General features: G+C 50.5%; 1 protein-coding gene across 7 annotated transcripts in view; it reads left to right on the top strand.

Moving 5' to 3' along the window:
* Positions 1-15,951, top strand: part of CHD4 (chromodomain helicase DNA binding protein 4) — an 81,693-nt gene that overhangs the window by 27,019 nt on the left and 38,723 nt on the right. For all 7 annotated transcript variants that reach the window (XM_078651561.1, XM_078651562.1, XM_078651558.1 and 4 more), the window contains exons 11-22: positions 371-574; positions 790-992; positions 1,233-1,364; positions 1,550-1,646; positions 1,940-2,131; positions 2,696-2,896; positions 3,256-3,393; positions 3,508-3,629; positions 4,010-4,183; positions 4,441-4,582; positions 4,751-4,882; positions 15,670-15,787. In XM_078651561.1, coding sequence (XP_078507687.1) covers positions 371-574; positions 790-992; positions 1,233-1,364; positions 1,550-1,646; positions 1,940-2,131; positions 2,696-2,896; positions 3,256-3,393; positions 3,508-3,629; positions 4,010-4,183; positions 4,441-4,582; positions 4,751-4,882; positions 15,670-15,787 — 1,855 coding nt within the window. The remainder of the gene's footprint in view (positions 1-370; positions 575-789; positions 993-1,232; positions 1,365-1,549; positions 1,647-1,939; positions 2,132-2,695; positions 2,897-3,255; positions 3,394-3,507; positions 3,630-4,009; positions 4,184-4,440; positions 4,583-4,750; positions 4,883-15,669; positions 15,788-15,951) is intronic.

Below are 15,951 nucleotides of genomic sequence, written 5' to 3'. Positions count from 1 at the left end.
CCCTCCCCCATTTTGACAGCCACTAAAGCCTTGTCACAAGTAAACCAAAATTTCACTGATTGCCCTTTACAGAGCGGCTCACAGCCACTCACTTTTTTTTTCTTTTCTCCTCACTAATCATACAGCACTGTTTTCAGCATGATGGTCCACTTGCTCAGTTCTTGCCCTCTCATCCAGTTAAAGACCTGTGATCCACATTATTTTTGTACTGCGTTTTCAGTTCAAGCAGGTCGAACTGAACAGAAGGCAAAGGCCTTCCCCATTATCTAAACTGGATCTACGGTTCTGCGTCCTACCTCTGTTTTGCTGCTCCTTTTGTGAGCTTCTTGGCTTATGTGTTAATTCTTGTATTGTATTTTCAATCTTGCAGTGCCCACCTCTGAAGGGGAAGATCCAGAAAATCCTGACCTGGAAGTGGGGTCAGCCCCCCCCACCCACACAGGTCCCAAAGCCTCCAACAGATGATCCGGACGCCCCTCCACCCAAGCCTCTAGAGGGCAGACCAGAGCGCGAGTTCTTCGTGAAGTGGCATGCAATGTCCTACTGGCACTGCTCCTGGGTCACAGAGCTTCAGGTGAGGTACCAGGCAAGGCTGGAGCTTTTGGGTCTGTGAATGGGGGAATATGTCCTGGAACAGATCCAGGGGTGGAGCTGAGGAACTGGTCCATAGGCTAGGGTGTGTGGCAGCATTATCCAGACGGTACTTTAATGGGGGGTGGGAGGGCCTCTGGCTCTTGAGGGTTGTAGCCCTTCTGACCTGTCACTGGCTTGCCTTGTGCCCCACTGCAGTTGGAGCTTCACTGCCAGGTCATGTTCCGGAACTACCAACGCAAAAATGACATGGATGAGCCACCTGTAGATTACGGCGACGAAGAGGAAAAGACGCGCAAGAGGAAGAACAAGGACCCCAAGTATGTGGACCTGGAGGAGAGGTTCTACCGATACGGCATCAAACCAGAGTGGATGATGATTCACCGCATCTTGAACCACAGGTAACTTCAAGGCCTGCCTGATCCTTTATCAGATGTCTTTTATTTTCTGCCTACCCCCTCTCTCCCCTCTAGGTAATAAGGCTGCTCTTATTGCCTATGTCCTGCTTCATGGTTATCTGCCTGTTGCTGGTCTCTTTAGGTGTGATCTCATCTCTTTATACCCTGCTTCCACCATCCTGCCTCTTATCAAACTCTTCCCACAGTCTCTGGGTTCTGAGTTTTCTCTCTTTTCCTTTTTAGCATTGACAAGAAAGGCAATTGTCACTACCTGATCAAGTGGCGTGACCTTGCCTATGATCAGGCCTCCTGGGAGTCCGAGGATATAGAAATTCAAGACTTCGACATCTTCAAGCAGTCGTACTGGACTCACAGGTACACCCCCAGTCCCCCTCACATGCCTCTGTGTTGATCTTTGTAGCCTTTGTTCTTATGCTGATTAGACAAGAATGGTGGTCTGTTGAGAAATTTTGGAAATGGGAGAATGTATGTCTAGAATGGTTGTTGGTTCACCCTGATTTTGAACCCATGCTTATCACACCCGGCTACTTCCTCCTCAGGGAGCTGATGCTTGGTGAAGAAGGCCGACCCCCGAAAAAGATCAAGAAGGTGAAGCTGCAGAAGCTTGATCGCCCCCCGGAGACCCCCATTGTTGATGTGAGTCTTTAGGTGAAAGTAGTGCATGCCGTTCTGCCTCTGAGGGGAAAAGCAAATATTCTGTCCCTGGAATGTGCAAAATGGGACGTCCATCTGCTAGTTTTTACTATTGACTTAGCCACGTGATTTTTTTTGTTTTTGTGTTATTGTGAGATGAGCATCACCATCCCTTCCCTTTTGTCTCCAGTGAAGGTCATTCACACACCTGCCTTCCCTTCACTTGTGGTTGGACATGTTTTATAATGCCAGTGTTTTTTATAATGCCAGTTTTTCTTCTCCCTCTCGCCTTTCAGCCAACTGTGAAGTATGATCGGCAGCAGGAGTACCTTGACGTGACTGGCGGGACCCTGCATCCCTATCAGTTGGAAGGCCTCAACTGGCTGCGCTTCTCCTGGGCACAGGGGACAGACACCATTCTGGCTGATGAAATGGGCCTTGGCAAGACCGTGCAAACAGCGGTGTTTCTGTACTCATTGTACAAAGAGGTAATGCAATGCTTCTGCTGGAATTTGTGATGAAGGTCGACTTTTTATATCACTGACTGTAACAAGGCAGTTATTTCTAGGGTTACACATTTTTTCATAAGCTTGAAGCAGTCTCTGAGTTTAAGTGTACTTGAAATGCAAGAGCAGCAGAGCAGAACCTCTAGTCACTCAGCCCAAGAGCAGTCTCTTGGGTTACGCATTTATTTATTTATAAAGTTTTGTATAGTGCGAACAAGACGCCAGTGGGTATTGGAGTGCTTCACAATTTGGGGGTAGGAAATAAGAAAGGAAAAGATGTCATTTAAGAAAGCAGGCAATAACCGTGACAGAGGGGGTATCCGAGAACACATTTAGCTAATGCAAAAGCTTGCTGGGAGAAGAACAAACCTAACTTAGAAGAGTGTAGCCGAACGACTCTGCTTCACAGGTGTTAGTCTAATATAGTAAGTAATCCAGGGGCGATGAGTGAGACAGTTGAGCCATGGCCATTTACGGCAAAAACTTAATAAGGATGCTTGACCGGTTTTTGCAGGCCCATCGTTGACCTCTGTTTCTGTCCCATAGGGTCACTCAAAGGGCCCCTTCTTGGTTAGTGCCCCACTGTCCACCATCATCAACTGGGAGCGCGAGTTTGAGATGTGGGCACCTGACATGTACGTAGTGACCTACATTGGTGATAAGGACAGCCGTGCAGTGATCCGTGAGAACGAGTTCTCCTTTGAAGACAACGCCATCCGTGGTGGAAAGAAGGCCTCTCGGATGAAGGTCAGTACGAAGGATGGGGAAGGAGACCGCTTCCATAGCATTATTGTCTTTGTATTCTCCACAGCTTTTCTGCTTTGCCATGTCTTGCATTGGAGGGAGAAATGAGAATGGTTAGTGGACATGAAATAGTGGCGTGTCTTGCCAGAATGAATTCCTGGTCTCTTGGGAGAAGTGTCCTCCTTCAGTAGGAGGATATTTCTAGTGTAATGAGCTGTAAATGCTGCTTAACTTGAACCTTGCACGCATCCAGCTTCCTCCAACATTTTCTAATTCGTATGGGAGGGTCCCATTGTTCCAAAACTGAAAATTCTTTGCTGTCTTGGCCTCGCTTTAATTTGTTTCAACTTTGTTACATACAGAAAGATTCGTCCGTGAAGTTCCATGTCCTGCTGACTTCTTATGAGCTGATCACCATCGACACTGCTGTGCTGGGATCCATCGACTGGGCCTGCCTAGTAGTTGATGAGGCCCATCGTTTGAAAAACAACCAGTCTAAGGTATGGGTGTCTTATGTGGAACCCAGGCAGTAAAGTGGTTGTATGTCCGGAAATAAACTACATGAAAATGTATGCGGTTGCCTGGCTGAATTGTAATTTGTCCCCCTTGTGCAGTTTTTTAGGATCCTGAATGGCTATCCACTTCAGCACAAGTTGCTGCTGACTGGCACTCCTCTGCAGAATAATCTGGAGGAACTTTTCCATCTGCTGAACTTCTTGACTCCTGAGAGATTTCAGTAAGACAATTGTTTCTGTGCCCCAGTGCATCCTGTCCTGTTTCTTTGCCTCAATTTCAGTCCTTGAACTGGTGGTCCCCTTCCTATTCTGAGTGGACTGTCCCTTAAGTCTTGTTCACACACCCCTATCCTTCCTCAGTAATCTGGAGCCCCTCCTGGTAAAGACATTTATCCATAATGCATCGCCCCTTCCACTAATTAGTCTGCTTTTTGTTCTGACTTCTGGCCTCTTCTCCCTTAACCTAGAGGGCTTTTCACCATTTCTTTTTAAATCTGATCTCCTTCCCTTTAATGGCTAGGCCGTACTAGAGACGTTTCTTTGCTTTATTACTGCTTTCACTGATATAAACTGTCTTTTCCCCGCTCTTTTATTTCTTTAGTAACCTGGAGGGCTTCCTGGAGGAGTTTGCAGATATTGCCAAGGAAGACCAGATCAAGAAGCTCCATGACATGTTGGGGCCTCACATGCTGAGAAGACTGAAGGCTGATGTCTTCAAGAACATGCCTTCAAAGACCGAGCTGATCGTCCGTGTGGAGCTCAGTCCTATGCAGAAGTAAGTCCCAGTCTCTTGCCTTGAACATTCAAACCTGGCAGCAAAGTCTTTGTAGTTCCAAACTGTTGGCTAGCTGAAATAAGGACAAGAGTCTCTGGGGATAGTTACAGGGATTCTCTGAAGAGTACCCCCAAAAAGCCATTAGTCTGGTCTGTGGGCCTACTGGTTCGATCCTCCTTGGTCTTTTGTTGGCTCTACAGAGCCCAGTGCAACATGCTTACCCTCATGTCCCCATCTTGTCCCACCTTTGTTCATAGGAAATACTACAAGTTCATTTTGACCAGGAACTTTGAAGCTCTCAACACTCGTGGAGGAGGCAACCAGGTGTCGCTTCTCAATGTGGTGATGGACCTGAAGAAGTGCTGTAACCACCCCTACTTGTTTCCAGTTGCAGCTATGGTATGCATAAGCTATGAAGTTTGCCATTTGGGTGGGTGGGTGGGTGGGTGGGGGGGGCACGCTATAGGATGTTGAATTGGCTATACCTGCACCTCTCCTTTTCATGTGCAGTGCTATTACTTTTCCCCATGATTTGATCTTTTTTTTTTTATCCTTTTCCCCCTGCAGGAGGCCCCAAAGATGCCAAATGGAATGTACGATGGCACTGCCCTTATTCGTGGAGCAGGAAAACTGCTGCTCATGCAGAAAATGCTGCGGAAACTGAAGAACGATGGACACAGAGTGCTTATCTTCTCTCAGGTAAATCCAAGCCGCTCCAGTGAAAAGCACAGTACCCTTACATGACCTGTTAATTATTCATTTTCTCCATTTCACATCACACACACACACACACATCACCTTGTGGCTAATTCAGATCCTTACGAGAATAGAAGCGTGAGCAAAGGGAAGGAGTGTTTAGTAATGGGGAAAAAATATAAGATGTTTGGCAGTGGGGTGGAGGCTGGGGGGCTTTACCATGGTCAGTGGCTGGAAATTTTGTTTTCCTGCTACCCTGCCCCCAATTCTCTCCTCCTATCTATCATGTCCTCACGTCTTCATTCTTCTTTCCTTTCCTCCCTCTTTTTCGTTTTTTAATTTCCTGGACTCTATCCCTTTTGGCTGTTCGAATAAACCTCTGGGACCTGCAATGCCTGGATACCCTATTGGATGAATAGCCACGCTTTTTAAAATCCTGATGGATCCCTTGATTAATTTGAGGTGTATAGAACCTCTACTTATGACCTTGACCCACCACTTACGCAGGCTGTGTTTTTGGTATCTTAACTCTGCTGCCAGAGGCAAGTCCACTGTCGATCCGTGGAGTATTCTCTGATGGAAAAACCATGCCTCCAAGAGGCTAGACCCTGGCCTCTTCTGCGTAGACTACTTATAATATATACTAGGTGGCTTACCTGTTCCCCAAGTATGTAGGCACCCTGTTGATGCAGGGTGGTTGGACTACTGTGCCCTCTGACTGCTTTGCTCCTACATAATCTCTTTGTAGGACTCTCATGGTGCCTTCAAAGAGTGGTCTTCTGAAGCTCTTAGGCGGAATCAATAAAATGCATACTCTGGTGAACCCCACTGCACACCAGTGGTCGCTTTTTACTTGTATAACAGTCCATTCTGTAGTAGGAGATCTCTGTGTATAGTCATAATCTAGTGAATAGTCCCGCCCATGTGCGTGCACCCCGAATAGTCCCGCCCATGTGCGTGCACCCCGGAGCAATCAAAAATAATCTCTTAAAGTGTCGAAAAATGCAGAATGCAGCCTATATCCACTATAGCCTATGTCCAGTATTTCAACTAGAAATTCCACCAAAAATCCACAAACGGCAAAGCCTGCCAGATTTCCCTTGCTTTAACAGCTGGAATGATAGAGAGGAAGACATGGACAGACCAGCCCCATAGGCTGCCATTATGTGGCTCAGAACAGGATACTGTGCCTTTAAGAGAACTTTCCAGAACTTCACAGTATCCCAGAATGCACTGCCGGTCCCTTTTACTTTCAGTTCTTTTTTCCGGCTCCTGCAAGCAGGACCCTGGAGCATTGAGCTCATACAAGCAAAACAATTTAGGTTGGGTGATCAAACTTAAATTGATCACCTAAACCGATTCTGAAACTGAAGTAGCTTGAGCTGTTTCACATCCTAATATTCATAAACTGGGTATCTTGGATAATTTTAATGCTCCAATCGGTACATAAAATTTGGAAGCAATTGCATCTAGGTTGGTCAACGCGTCCAACGATTGCTTTTCTCGAACTAGAATTTCACATTCAATGAAAGAGGTGCAGATAATCAATCGGCCATTCAAAACCAGATAAAGATTCCTTTGATTACAGCAGCTGAAGGCTCATGTCATTAATGAGTTGGGACGCAAAGGTACTCTGGGGAGGAAAAATAATAATTTTGGCAGATCTCGGTGCACAAAGCTCACTGCCTTTTTATTAGAAAAGGATCTTGAACAAATAATGCACTTAATGTGCTTAACGGGCATTTGTTGACAGGCAAGATAATCTGTTGGTGAGGTTAGTTACAGAAAATGCTTGTGATCCTGTAGGTTGTGGGAGTATCAAGAATTATTTTGAGAAAATGAACCTGGAACAGTCATTCTGCACTAATCTGTATTTTTATGAATGCACCACAGTTGGCATTCATGCCAATAGTTTGCTATAAAGGGAAGTAGCCTTACAAATAGGGATGTGCTTTTATGTAAATGTCCAGTATTTGTAAAGCGCGAACAATTACCCAAAGGTGTCAAGGCGCTGAGGGCAGTCGCGAAGATTAAGCGAGCTATTGCCCAGAGTCACATGGTGCTGGGCTGATCTGGTACTGGGGATCGAACCGTGAGCCCCTGGGTTCAGGAGTCAGTCACCCTGGCCGCTGCGCCACAGCTCTTACTCTTGCTCCGTTTAACCTTCGAATTTTTCGTTCTCGCTGCTAGAAACAACAGACCCAATTAAAGGAGGTGGTGTTAATTCTTATGAATATTTACCATTGTGTTTTCTGTAGACTATATGCGGTTAGCAATTTCTGGACCTCAAACTTCAATCCCACTTCTTACATCCTGTGGGAAGGTTTGCTTCATTTTTGGAATAGGTCATTAATTGGTCCAGATCGAATTTATTGATTCAAAAACAAGTCTGTCCAGAGCTGTGAGAAACCATACCTAGGAATACAATTAACAAGGATTGTCGAAAAATGGAATTACTTCAAATGTGAAGGTGAAAATGTTATATAGACCATAACGTTGCAGGGTAGAATATATTGACTCTTAATCATTGGGTTTCACTTCATACAGTGAAGTGAACCTTAGACTATTTTTTTTTTCTTTCTGTATTCGGTAGCACGTTTTGTATAAGCCATGGAACCCATCTTTGTTGGGTTTTGTCTAGCTGCAGACCAGTCTTTAATCAGGAAAAAAAGGTCCAGTTTCTTATTTAGGATTCGGGTTTACCTAGGGCGTTTGTTCGGCATCAAGCTAGATTTTGGCTGCATGGAAGCGATTCAGATCAGCCCAGTGTTTCTGAATGTGCTTTGTTTGTTTTTAAATCTCAAGATCATAATGGATTCATCAATGATAATCTTGAACGACTGCTCCATTTTCCCACCCGACACTGTGTCAGAATACATGGCTTGTAAAAGCTGCTGCATTGGCAACGGCCTTACTAGTAAACGTTTGAAGGCTTCCTCAAATGTCTTGTCTTAATGTTTCATTGGTGGCTTTTGCCTCTATTTTGGAGAAACTCTGCTGCCGCGTTTTGGGATTAGAACTGTTCACGAGAAAAGGGACTCATTTCTGAAGACTTCTGAGCATGGCTAAATTCTGTGCTGTTGCTGTATTGACATTCAAGTATTTGGGAGGAGCTGATTAAGTTGAGTTCTTAATCATCTCTTCCCACTACATGTCACTGTGTTGCTTATGATGAAATATTTGTGTCTTAATTTAAGTGAGTGCTGAGACAACTATGCCTGAGAAACATCCGTAGCAGGCTCTACTGGCCATTAAAGGGCTGATCCAGAGTTTTCGGCTCGGGCCCTTTAACAAGGGGGCAGTCCTTAAAAGGCTGATATAGCCTGCTGCAGAGGGCATCTGAAAGAAACAGGTTAGTATTAGATTCCTTACCTTAGAATATCCCCAGGCGTCAGTCTGGATCCGGAAACTTTTGCGTAGCAGTACCCCTGCGCGTCGGTAGGCGTCGTCTGCAGGCGTCCCCTGCGGCTCCGCGTCGTTGGCGTCGTGCGCCGTGATGACGTCGCTGGAGTATATAGACGCCGCCTCCGCGCGCTGACGTCAGTTCTTCTTTTTTCCGCGCCAGTTAGCGCAGATCCGAAGAGCAGTACTCCGGTCTTTTGACCAAGTTTATTGTTAATTACTTAATCTTCTACGGTGCCGGTAGGATGCCTGGTTTCAAGGGTTGCGACGAGTGCGACCGCCTGATGTCGGTCACCGACCACCATCGACTCTGCCTCCGGTGTCTGGGCCCGGACCACGACGTGGAGTCCTGCGTCAACTGTCGGGCCTTGACTGGTAAAGCTAGGCGGGAGCGGTCCCGCAAGCTTCTCGAGCTCCGTGTGTCGGCCCCGCGTCGAGAGCGGTCCCGGTCCGGTCGGAGGTCGAGGGAGCGGTCGAAGGAACGATCGCGGAGCCGCCATGAGCGCTCCGGGAGTCGCCACCATTCCTCCGGTTCGTCAGGTAAGCGTAAGAGGTCGGGGCGTCGTCATCGTACCCCCGACGCCCGCGTGATGCGGCCGGGGGCTCGGGTGGCCCCACCCCCGCGGCCCCGCGTGGGTTGCCGACGCCGTCTGACCCATACCCGTCGGTCCCTGGGGAAGGCGCGTCGAGTGAGGAGATCGAGGCCTTCCTCATCGCTATGAGGGCGAGGTCTCCTACGGCGCCTGCGGGCCCGTCGGTCCCGTCTGGGGGCCCGAGCGGTTCGGGTGCTCCTGCCTCGACGCCGCCGGTGGCTCCGGCCTCGGCGCCGCTGGGCCCCTCAGGTTCGTCGCCGGCTGGTCTACCGGCCTCTCCGGCGTCGGTTCCTTTGAGCCACCCCGTGGTACCGCCTCCGCGCGGTGCGGCGACTCCGCCGTCGGTTCCGGCCGGCGTCGGGTCCCCGGCGCCGACGCCACGCGGCGCCACCCCCATTCCTCTGACTCCTGACGCGGAGTCGGACCGGCGTCGTCCGACGCCGGATCCGGCGCCGATGGGGCCCATTGACCCCGAGGTCTATATCGTCGATCCAGAATACGGCGATGAGGACGAGTATGGAGAGGGTTGGGAGGGGTCTGAGGACCCTTTATCCCGTGCCTGCCAGTATGATGTGGACTGGGTAGGTGATCTGGGTGATGCCAGTGGTCTGGACGAGTCGCCCAACCCTGGGTTTGTCTCCCCGACCCCTGTGGCGTCTGAGGCAGGTGCTGCCTATTCGGTGGTCCTGATGAGGGCTGCCAAGGCCTTGAGCTCCCTGTCGCGAAGGTCAAGCCGAACATTCTGACCGAAGTGTTTAAACCGCAGTCATGCCCCCAGGAGCCTCTGCTGCCGTTTAATGAGGCCCTGACGGATGTCCTTTTGGGCACCTGGTCCAGGCCCGCTTCCGGTGCACCGGTTGACCGGAACGTTGCCAGGCGTCACCGTCCGTGCTCGGACGACCCTGCCTTCCTATCCATCCATCCCTCCCCGGAGAGTCTGGTGATCCAGGCCTCCACTTCGCAGTCCGCGTTCCCGTCGGCTCCGCCCGATCGGGAATCAAAGCGGTATGACCAATTTGGTAAAAAGGTCTTTTCCTCTTTGAGCGCTGGACTGCGGTCTTGTAATACCGCGTGCCTCTTGGGCCGCTACACCCACTCCCTGTGGGATACGGTCGAGGAGTGTTTGCCGCAATGCCCCCAGGAAGTGCGGGACAAGCTCACCCGGGCTTTCGTTGAAGGCCGGGATGCGGCGCGGTACTCGATCCGTTGTGGTCTGGACACGACCGACTCGCTGGGACGGGCTATGTCCACGACGGTGGCGATTCGTCGCCATGCTTGGCTGAGATCTGCCAACTTCTCGCCAGACGTCCAAAATACGCTCATGGACATGCCATTTGATGGCAGTCGCCTGTTTGGTGACAAAGCGGACCACGCGCTGGAGCGCTTCAAGGACTCCAGGGTCACGGCCAGGTCCTTGGGTCTTTCGACCCAGCGCCAGCAGACGGGTTCGTTTCGCCCCTTTCGTGGCCAAGGGAGGGGCGGTCCCACACGTGCTGCCAGCCACGCGCCGCAGAACGCTCCCCAGCGCGGTGGCGGCCGTGGTTTCCGCCGTGGTGGCGGTAGAGGCCAGCGGCGAGGTCAGTCCACGCCTCCCCCCCGCTGCTGCATCCAAGCCTTCCTAGTCCGAGCTTTCGGGCTCACGTGACGCCAGTGGGGTGGCAGGGTTCGCCATCACCACTCCCGCTGGCGCGCGATAACGTCGGACAGGTGGGTGCTGCAGCTCGTTCGAAGGGGCTACGCCCTCCCCTTCGAGTCCACTCCTCCAGCCATGCCACCGCAGAACCACCGTGTGTCGGGGGACCACTTGACACTTCTGCAGGAGGAAGTTACGGCCCTCTTGGCCAAGGGGGCCATCGAGCGCGTTCCTGGGCCAGAAGTAGGGTGTGGTTGCTACTCCCACTACTTTCTGGTGCCCAAGAAGGACAAAGGAGGCCTGCGTCCTATCTTGGACCTACGGAACGTCAACGGCTTCCTCCGGAAGGAGAAGTTCAAGATGTTGACTTTGGCTCAGGTCTTGGCTGCTTTAGACCCACAAGACTGGATGGTAGCGTTGGACTTGCAGGATGTGTATTTTCACATCCCCGTCCTGCCGGCCCACCGGCGTTACCTGCGGTTCACGGTAGGCCACGAGCACTTTCAGTTTATCGTGCTCCCCTTCGGCCTTACCAGCGCCCCACGGGTGTTCACGAAAGTGATGGCGGTGGTCGCAGCTCATCTGCGCCGGTTAGGGGTTTCAGTCTTCCCCTACCTCGACGACTGGTTGTTGAAGGCGGGCTCGCCCCAGACAGTCGTCCGCCACCTTCAGATGACGGCAGACCTCCTGCACGAGCTGGGGTTTTCCATCAATGTGCCGAAATCACACCTGTGTCCCTCTCAAAAGCTCCTTTTCATCGGAGCGGTTCTCGACTCGGCGCAGTTTCGGGTTTATCCCCCGGAACGGCGGGTCCGGGATATTCAGGCTCTGATTCCCATCTTTCAGCCGTTATCCCGGGTTTCGGTCAGGTTGACGCTGCGGCTTCTGGGGCTGATGGCCTCCTGCATCCTACTGGTGCATCACGCCAGGTGGCGGATGCGGGCTCTGCAGTGGGACCTGAAGTTTCAGTGGGCCCAGCATCAGGGCAACCTATCCGACCATGTCCTGATCTCGGAGGGCACTGCGAGACAGTTGCAGTGGTGGCTTACGGACCGCGATTGGGTCAGAGGCAGATCCCTCTCCCTTCCCCAACCGGAGCACGTGGTTGTGACGGACGCGTCCCTCCAGGGCTGGGGTGGCCACTTGGGAGAGGCGGAGATCAGAGGCATCTGGTCTCCGGCGGAGTCCCGGCTCCATATCAACCTGTTGGAGCTGCGGGCGATTCGCCTTGCACTGAAGGCATTCCTCCCCTTTGTCAACGGGAGTGTAGTGCAGGTGTTCACGGACAACACCACCGCCATGTGGTACTGCAACAAACAGGGCGGTGTGGGGTCGTGGACCCTTTGCCAGGAGGCTCTGCGTCTCTGGCAATGGCTGGAACGTCAGGGCGTGACTCTGACGGTTCAACACCTGGCAGGTTCTCTGAACGCCAGGGCGGACGAACTCAGCCGTCGGTGCTCGGTGGATCACGAATGGCGTCTGAACTCGGACGTGGCGAGAGGCCTCTTTCAGCAATGGGGAGAGCCTTGGTTAGATCTATTCGCCACAGAAGAGAACGCGCAATGTCATCAGTTCTGCGCGTTGGAGTTTCCAAGACGGCACTCGCTCGGCGACGCCTTTCGGCGCGAGTGGAGTTGCGGTCTGTTGTACGCCTTTCCGCCTATACCACTTCTGCCCAGAGTGCTGAAGAAGATCAGGCGCGACCGGGCCCAAGTTATCCTTGTGGCTCCGGACTGGGCTCGAAGGTACTGGTATCCCGAGCTACTCAGCATGACAGTCGGTCCCTCGATCCGCCTGCCCCTTCAGGAGGACCTTCTGTCGCAGCAGCAGGGGACGGTCCTCCACCCGAACCTGTCCAGTCTCCACCTCCATGCTTGGAGATTGAGCGGCGACAGTTGAGGCCATTTGACTTGCCTCCTGAAGTCTGTGATGTTGTTCTGGCAGCCAGGCGTCCCTCCACAAAGTCGGTATACGCCTGCCGGTGGAACAGATTTGTGGCATGGTGCACAGCAAAGGCTGTGGACCCCCTTTCTGCCCCTCTGTCTGAGGTTCTCCTCTTCCTTCTTTCCCTTGCCCAGCAGGGCTCTGCTCTGGGCACTATCAAGGGCTATCTTTCTGCCCTTTCCGCCTTCTTAAGGCTACCTGATCAGCCATCTTTATTCAAGTCCCCTATTGTATTACGATTCTTAAAAGGCATCACGCACATGTATCCACCTGCTCCGTTCGTGATGCCTCAGTGGGACTTGAACCTGGTTCTGACTTTCCTGATGTGTGCTCCCTTTGAGCCTCTTCATTCCTGTCCTCTCCGTCTTCTCACTTTAAAGACGGCCTTCCTGGTTGCCATCACCTCTGCCAGGAGAGTGAGTGAGCTCCAGGCCCTTTCTGTTAAACCTCCTTTCTTGTCTGTTCATCCTGACAAGGTGGTTCTTAGGACTAGACCTTCTTTCCTGCCCAAGGTAGTCTCTGCTTTTCACATTGGGCAGTCCATCACCTTGCCCTCCTTCTTCCCGCCTCCGCATCCTTCAAAGGATGAAGAGCGGCTCCATCGTCTGGACCCAAAACGTGCGCTTTCATTTTACATGGATCGCACACGCCAGTTCCGGGTGGATGACCAACTGTTTGTTGGCTACGTGGGTGAGAAGAAGGGAAGGGCGGTACAGAAACGAACCATCTCTCGGTGGGTCGTCCTGTGCATCAAAGCATGCTACTCTTTGGCTCGGAAGGAGCCTCCTGTTGGGCTGAGGGCCCATTCCACTCGGGCTACGGCGGCTACTACTGCCCTGGGCCGGGGAGTCCCTTTGCAGGACATTTGCCAGGCGGCTACGTGGGCCTCGCTGCACACCTTTGCGAGGCACTACTGCCTGGACAGTCAAGTCCGGAGGGATGGCTTCTTTGGCCGTTCGGTCCTCCAGGACTTTCTGGTGTAGATTGTATTGGTTCGCAGACCCACCACCGGGGTTGGTATTGCTGGGGTATCTATTCTAAGGTAAGGAATCTAATACTAACCTGTTTCTTTCAGATGAACAAGTTACTTACCTTCGGTAACGATATATCTGTAAGAAACAGTAGTTAGTATTAGATTCCTTACCGCCCCACCCATCCTCCCCGTTCTGCGAACTGATACCTAGGGTTAAGTACATCCCTTTCAGGGCCCTAGTTTCAAATGGCACCAGTGTTAGTTCTCACATGGCTCTGCGTGTTCTGGCGCGGAAAAGCTGTGTGCAAAGAACTGACGTCAGCGCGCGGAGGCGGCGTCTATATACTCCAGCGACGTCATCACGGCGCACGACGCCGACGACGCGGAGCCGCAGGGGACGCCTGCAGACGACGCCTACCGACGCGCAGGGGTACTGCTACGCAAAAGTTTCCGGATCCAGACTGACGCCTGGGGATATTCTAAGGTAAGGAATCTAATACTAACTACTGTTTCTTACAGATATATCGTTACCGAAGGTAAGTAACTTGTTCTTCAGGGCTATTGGAACTACTGCCCCTAGAAGGCAGAATGTTCTAATTGGGCGGACTGTTCCTACTGGTAAAACAAAGGCCTCACGGAGCCCAAGGGGGTTGAAACATTGGAATGCTGATGCTCTGGGCTTCTACCAGCCATTAGATTCCTTGAGCACTCAATTGTCTTCAATGGACCGCTTAACTTCCACTGTTCTAATTATAATTAGCCACCCATACGCTCCTTCTTTCTCGTCACAGCCCTTCCTGCATAAGGATGATTTGCCTCCAGAGACTGGAATCCAGTTACTTCATAAACTTGAACCATTAAAGACTTCTTTGGATAAACTCTTCCTGATCCAGAGCCAGGCACAACTTGGGCACTCTTAGAGAGCCTTATGTGTTTGCTACAAGCCTGCACCACCACTGATTAATACCATCATGATACGATGGAGAGCAAGAGCAGGAATCACAAGATGAGTTATGCAGTCATGGCATTAACGTTGTGCCATTCCTTGTTGAAGTAGAGCAAAGAAAATGCTGGCCAAGACACTGATCTAATCGCAGAGCTCGCACAATGCTTCCATGTTTAAATTATCAAAATTCAGGAATTGGCAAACTACAGAGCTGAGAAAGCAAAACTCTGCAGCTGATGCTTCCAACTTTGTAAAGTTGTCTAGAAAGGCCTGGGTTGCTGCCTGATGGGTAACCACCTTTTACCCCTTTGCTCTTGTCACATCTGGGCAAACGCATAGCCTCTTAAGGCGCACAAAGCAACATGGTTGAGACTAATTTGCATATGGCTGGGTCCAAACTGGGGTGACGAGGTGAGCAAAAAACAGTGGATTACACCCAGATCTATGACTGACGGTGAGTGATTTTTAAAAAGTTTCAACACGGTCTATCATATTATTTTGTGATGTTTCTATGTGTGCCCTAAGTGGCAGGGTATGCCCAGACATGGGTCACTAGCTCGCTGCACCATTGGATTCAAGGTAGCATGGCTGATATGGGGCGATATCCTGTAACCGGTCCCAGAATGAATGTTTCCGGTCCAGGGAGGACCTGGGCTGGGCTGTTCCAATACGGCGCAAGGTCAAGACTGATTTGCATATGGCTGGGTCCAAACTGGGGTGACGTGGCATGCAAAATAACAATAGATTAAACCCAGATCTGTGACTGGGTATGAGTGTTTGAAAAGTTTCACACCATTTTATTTTGTGATGTTACTGGCTATACACACCTGTGAAACCTGTTTAATCCATCTCCTGTTCCAAGATTCACCAAGAAATGCCAAAGACAAAATACATACTTAATGACTTGCCATAAATGGAAGTGACAGAACCTTGCTGCCTATCCTGACCTAGAGGATAAATGCATACGGATGTTAAAATTACTACATTTTTGCTTTGGAAGCAGTGTTTTAATCTACTGCGTATGTTTAGATTAAATTAGTTAACCTGCCTAGATTTGTGATTTTATCTTTATGAAATACACATTTTTAACACTTCATACTCCTCATTTTGCTTATGTCTGTGTTTACTGGGACCCGAAGCCAACCTAGTTAATGGTTTCAGGGCTATTGATTACAGTGACTAGTAGGGTTACAGCGAGGGTTTGGTCCAGAGATTCTGGTCTTGTACTAGTAATATATTCCTGAATCTTATTTATTCCTCCCTTCCTCAGTTCACATATCTCGTTCTCTTTCCCTGCAGATGACCAAGATGTTGGACCTCCTAGAGGACTTTATGGACCACGAAGGTTACAAGTATGAGCGGATTGATGGTGGGATCACAGGGAACATGAGGCAGGAGGCTATTGATCGTTTCAATGGTACGTGTGTTCAGCGAGGGGCCTCAGCCAGGATTAAGCAAGTGATAGGACATATGTTGAAATGCATCTTTAGTGTTGGGCAGTGTTCTTCTCATAGGTTAACTAGACCTGAATAATGGTGCTTTGGATTTGGTGGGACTCCCATTGTAATGTACACAATGCTG

Source organism: Lissotriton helveticus, chromosome 7 (assembly GCF_964261635.1).
Source record: "Lissotriton helveticus chromosome 7, aLisHel1.1, whole genome shotgun sequence".
NCBI lineage: Eukaryota > Metazoa > Chordata > Amphibia > Caudata > Salamandridae > Lissotriton > Lissotriton helveticus.
Note: the sequence above shows the minus strand (reverse complement) of the source record. Positions and strands in the feature narration are given on the sequence as shown.